The sequence below is a fragment of the Chiloscyllium plagiosum genome, chromosome 7 (assembly GCF_004010195.1).
Source record: "Chiloscyllium plagiosum isolate BGI_BamShark_2017 chromosome 7, ASM401019v2, whole genome shotgun sequence".
Classification (NCBI taxonomy): Eukaryota; Metazoa; Chordata; class Chondrichthyes; order Orectolobiformes; family Hemiscylliidae; genus Chiloscyllium; species Chiloscyllium plagiosum.
In genome coordinates, this window is record NC_057716.1 from 91,473,298 (window position 1) to 91,478,652 (window position 5,355).

At 40.9% G+C, this 5,355-nt stretch overlaps 1 protein-coding gene across 3 annotated transcripts in view; it reads right to left on the minus strand.

Annotated features, from left to right (window-relative positions):
- epb41l5 (erythrocyte membrane protein band 4.1 like 5) overlaps positions 1-5,355 on the minus strand; it is a 164,549-nt gene that overhangs the window by 62,463 nt on the left and 96,731 nt on the right. For 2 of the 3 annotated variants that reach the window (XM_043694224.1, XM_043694226.1), the window contains exons 12-13: positions 3,514-3,620; positions 1,743-1,773 (exon numbers count right to left, since the gene is read on the minus strand). In XM_043694224.1, coding sequence (XP_043550159.1) covers positions 1,743-1,773; positions 3,514-3,620 — 138 coding nt within the window. Of the gene's footprint in view, positions 1-1,742; positions 1,774-2,148; positions 2,255-3,513; positions 3,621-5,355 lie in introns of those variants that run through there. The other variant, XM_043694227.1, reaches the window with a different exon arrangement.

Sequence of the window (5,355 nt, forward strand, 5' to 3'; positions counted from 1 at the left end):
AGCGCTTCACAGGAGGCTCCCAAGCACTGAGGATGTCACCTAGACAGGGGACGAACGTTTGCAACAAAAACTTCCAGCTCGGCGAACAAAACCACAGCAACGAGCACCCGAGCTACAAATCTTCTCACAAACTTTGAAAACTGATATACAGTCAAGTAAAGTTCTTCTCTTCAGACAAAACCAATTCTTTCATGCTTCAGAAAGGCCACAGAATCAGGAAACACACTCGACAATACAAATTTATTTACCCTCTTGTGGATTCAATCCGGTTAGCGAAATGCGATTTCAATCTGCACCTACCCGCTCCACCATCAAGAGTGTCCACTCCCTCCCACCTGTGTAATTATATCCGGACTCTGGCCTTGCTTCAGATCATCTGCTCAACTCCTCACAACACCCACTCGCACTGACTATTTTGATAGCAACCACCACCCCCTCGTGCCTTCTTATTTTCCACCCTCTCCTTAAAAAGAGTCATAGGAAAGGGAGAGCATGACTCCCAAATGTGCACCAAGTGCTATTCACCCAAGACTCACGTTCACTCAACTTGCATTGACCTGCAGGCTTCAAATGTTCCAATTTTAAAATTCTCACCCTGGTTTTCACAAATCCCTCCGCAGCCTCACTTATCTCTTCCTCAGTAACTTCCAAACTCTTTCAATTCTGAAGAATCTGCATTTTTAATCACGTCTCCACTGGGGATGACTTCATTTCTCAAGGACCTCGTCTCTGTGAACTTCAGCACTCATTTCTCCTTTAAAACATTTTCTTAATTCCTTACAACCTGTCTCTTGGATCCAAACTTTAGTTCACCTGCCCCAATATCTTCTTACATGGCTTGCCATCCATTTTTGTTTGATAAAACTCCAAGAAGCATCTTGTGACATTTTACAATGTCAAATGACAATATATTTTGGATGTGGGTTTGCTCGCTGAGCTGGAAGGTTCATTTCCAAATGATTCGTCACCCTACTAGGTAACATCTTTAGTGGGCCTCAGGTGAAGCACTGCTGAAAATTCCTGCTTCGCCTGACGCCCACTGAAGACGTTACCTAGTAGGGTACCTACCTGAAACGTCTGGAAATGAACCTTCCAGCTCAGCGAGCAAACCTACATCCAAAACCTCAACCTGAGCTACAAATCTCAAAACTTGCTATGACAATATATAAATGCAAATTGTTGTTGCTGGGTTAACAATCCTAGGTAAGGGCACTGGAATTGGTGTTGGTATATTGGAATTAAAATTACTATTTGTGGGTACTAGTGCAACTCACCAGTTACAATTCTGAAGCAATGTTGTCATGTGTGCCCATGATTCCTTGCCATGGACAGAACCAGAATTCGCTATAATGACCTCCAAGCTTACTAACATTGATTGTCAACGCTCATGAGCAGCAACAATCATATCCATGTTATTCTTATTGAGTCCATACAGCAAATAAATAATCTTACTTGTATCATATTGAATGCCAGAGGCCATTAAAATTACAATAAAAGTAATTCAAAACTATACTCTTGTCCTATAGTTAAAAAAAACAGAAAATGTTGGAAATACTGCACAGCATTTCCAGCATTTTGTGGTTTTATTTCAGATTTTCCAACATTTGCACCATTTTGCTCTTGATTTGTAGATTTTCCATGTGGTCTGCAAAAACAATAAATTAAAATCTTCTCAATAGATTCCACCTGGTCAGTGACTCTCAGTCACCTTTTGGCTTGAATTCAGAAAGATATTCACTTACCTTGTTTCCAAGTTTCTGTTGAAAGGATTCGCTGCAAGATTACATGAACAACAGCAATCAGTAGCTTTCCAGCAACAGTAATATTCAACACATTATTTTGGTACAGAAGGATAATATATCCAGCAATCCAAAGTCAGTTTGAAACTAATATAGATATATAACTGTGTATTCAGTTCAAACCATAGCCCACAGAATTTAAAATGCTGCTAATAATGCTGAAAATGCATACCCACTGCACTCAAACACCAACGACAATAGTACATCTGACTCTAAATAAGAGGTCTTGCCAACCCATTTACGTCCAACCTCCCTGAAGTAAACGCGTTCACATAGTATGTGCAAGGTCAGTGATTTTTATACTTTCCCAATAGCTCATCTTGCAACACTAGAACAGTCAACCACTAACCTCTACACACACAAAATCTTGAGAGATTGTCACCATGTAAGTGAACAGCTGTGTGTGTGGGAGATTCTTTCTTTATAAATGCTGACCCCATTCACAGGGGGGCCCCCAGCTTGAACTCGTAAGAGATGAGCATCAATAACTTGAAGGACAGCAGGTGGTGTGCATCTTGGGAGTGCAGGACAGCAGTAATTATGTGCATTAATTAAAGAAACATCATGATCTGAAATGCGCTGCTTGAAAAGATGATAGAGGAAAATTCAACAGTGACTTTGAAGAAAAACTTTGCTTAACTATGGAGAAAGAGCAGGGGAGTGAGACCAAAGGGATAGGAATGTCAAAGAGTTAGTGAAAGCCTAATAGTCTGAATATCATCTTCTATACTGCAAGATCCTATGACAGGACTGCAGAAATCTGCTGACCAATGTGGAGATGTTCCTCCTATCTACCCAGACCATTCTGAGACAATCCTGGTCAGAAACTAATCTGAAGATACAGCAGGTAATAAAGAAGGCAAATAGAATTTGGGCATTTTTAATTGAAGGAATAAAAATAGGGAAGTGTTACTGCAACTGTATAAGACATCAGTGAGATTGTATCTGGAGCACTACAATTTTGGTCCCCCTTCTTGAGGGAGGATATATTTGATTTGGAGGAAGTTCAGAAGAGATTCACTAAATTGATTTCAGAGATGAGGGGTTTACCTTATGAACATAGATTTCGCAGTTTAAGCCTATATTTGCTGGAGTTTAGCAGAATGAGGGGAGATCTAATGAGGTTTGGAAGATGCTAATGGGGATTGACAGAGTGGAAGGATCTTTCCTCGCATTGGGTAACCTAGACTGGGATGTCACAGTTTTAAGCGAAGGGGTGGCTGATTTAAAACAGCAGAGGAATTACTTCACTCAAAGGGTCATGAATATGTGGAATTCACCACCCAAGAGTATGGACACTGAGTCAATTTAAGGAGGAGACAGACAGATTTTTAATTGTTGAAGGGTTATGGAGAGCAGGAAGGAAAGTGGAGTTGAGATTAAGATGAGATCAGACATGATCCTATCAAATGGGGGAGGCAGGGTTGAGGGGCTGAACTGCCTGCTCTTATGTTCTCATGATAAAATATTTTGTCATCTTGCACAGAACAGAGACACTGGATGTGTTTGATCAGTCAAACACATATGTTTTAACTGCCTAAAAGTGAGGAATGTTCCATTGTTGTTTCTCCTAAAATTGGCCTGAGAGTTTTATCCCTCTCAAGATTTTGGATGCCCTGTTCACTGGGCAATGTCATGATCAGACACTAATTAACTAGAAGCCATTTCCAGGTCTCTCTTCACTCAGGGCCCACTTTAACAGTCACATAATTACCTCTCTGCTGAGTTGATCTTCTCGAGTAGCGTCTGCTGGGCCGCCGCTCGAAGGACACTTGCCGTCGTGGTTTACTGACTTTGGTGGTCTGGTATTCCGTTCTGCCACTGGAAATCAATCACTTCAGAAATTAATTCCTGAAATTGCCAGAGTGGGGTAGAAGTACAAAAATGTCTGGTTGCTTCTGATCACTGGAGTCATTCCGCTTTAATCACATTGGTCCCTCCAGCTATCAGCAGAAGCATCCAAGCAGAAAAAGCCCATTTTGTTTTTATTTTGTCAAAAGATATGTTAAACTTGAAGATTCACTCGTATTGCCAAGCTATAAATGTGTGGCTGGCACAACCAAACATTCTGGGTCATAAAGCCTTATGAATTAGGTTTCAAGTAAATGAAAGATCTCTTAGCTCTTCAGGTCAATGCATTTTCAATCTCTGATCTGTGCTGTCAGTTAGACAATGCCCAACTCAAGCTTAGAGAGAAAACACTCAGACAAAATGCATTTGGACATGAGGGTGGGACCTGTATTAAGGTCAGTTTTAACTCTTATCTTTTCAGTCCATGAATGTACAACCCAGTCATGTATCCATAGAACAGTCACCTGGGGGTAAGAGTGCCCACAGAACTGAACTCCAATAGGAGTCAAAACCGTTAAAGAAAATGGAAGGAAAGAGAATGTGAGGGAATAAAATTTACAAAAGACAGTCAAGGAAAAGATGGGCTGTTTGATAAGAAAAGTTAATGGATGTCATTAAAATGTTTATAAAGGGGTCATGTCGCTGCAGATTGAACATTATTACATTTCACCACTTTTCTTCAAGGGATTTGCTTCCTTAGACAAGGAAACATTTAACTCAAGTCAATTTTAGAAGTAACACAATCCAAATAATTAGTGTTATATAACACAAGACAACTCCAGAACAAAGTGGATCAAACTCTAATGCAGCTACCCTATGGTTATGTGAAGAGACAGTAGTGGGATAAATTTTCTATCTGCACTGGTACACAGATTACCCAATCATATACAGTTTGATACACTCACTCAAACCCCGTTATATTGCACTGTAGACCATTTAATCTGTATTAGTTTTTACGTTCCACAAGTCTCTTTAAAACCGTTTTCCTCTAATTATATCAGCCCACTCTTTCTGTTCCTTTCTCGCTCTCAATCTTTTATCTAACTTCCCTGTAAATGCAGCCACACTATTCATTTTAACTATTCCTTCTGATAGTAAGCTCCTCATTTTAACCAAACTTTGGGGAATGAAAATTCTTTCAATTCCACCCTGAATTTGTTATTAACTATTTTATATTCTGGATTCTGATTTTGGTCATCCATACATTTTATCCATCTATATCATAGACTCCCTACAGTGTGGAAACAGGCCCTTTGGCCCAACAAGTACATGCCAGCCCTCAGAGCAGTAACCCACCCAGACCCATTCTCCTACCCTATTATCCTATATTTACCCTTGACTAATGCACCTCACTTACACATCGCTGAACACTATGGGCAATTTAGCACGGCCAATTCATTTAACCTGCACATCTCTGAATTGTGGGAGGAAACCGGAACATCCGGAGGAAACCCACGCAGACACGGGGAGAACGTGCAAACTTCACACAGACAGCCGCCCGAGGCTGGAATCGAACCTGGGCCCCTGGTGCTGTGAGCTGAAAATGTGTTGCTGGAAAAGCGCAGCAGGTCAGGCAGCATCAAAGGAACAGGAGAATCAACATTTCGGGCATAAGCCCTTCTTCAGGAATGAGGAAAGTGTGTCCAGCAGGCTAAGATAAAAGATAGGGAGGAGGGACTTAGGGGAGGGGCGTTGGAATTGCGAT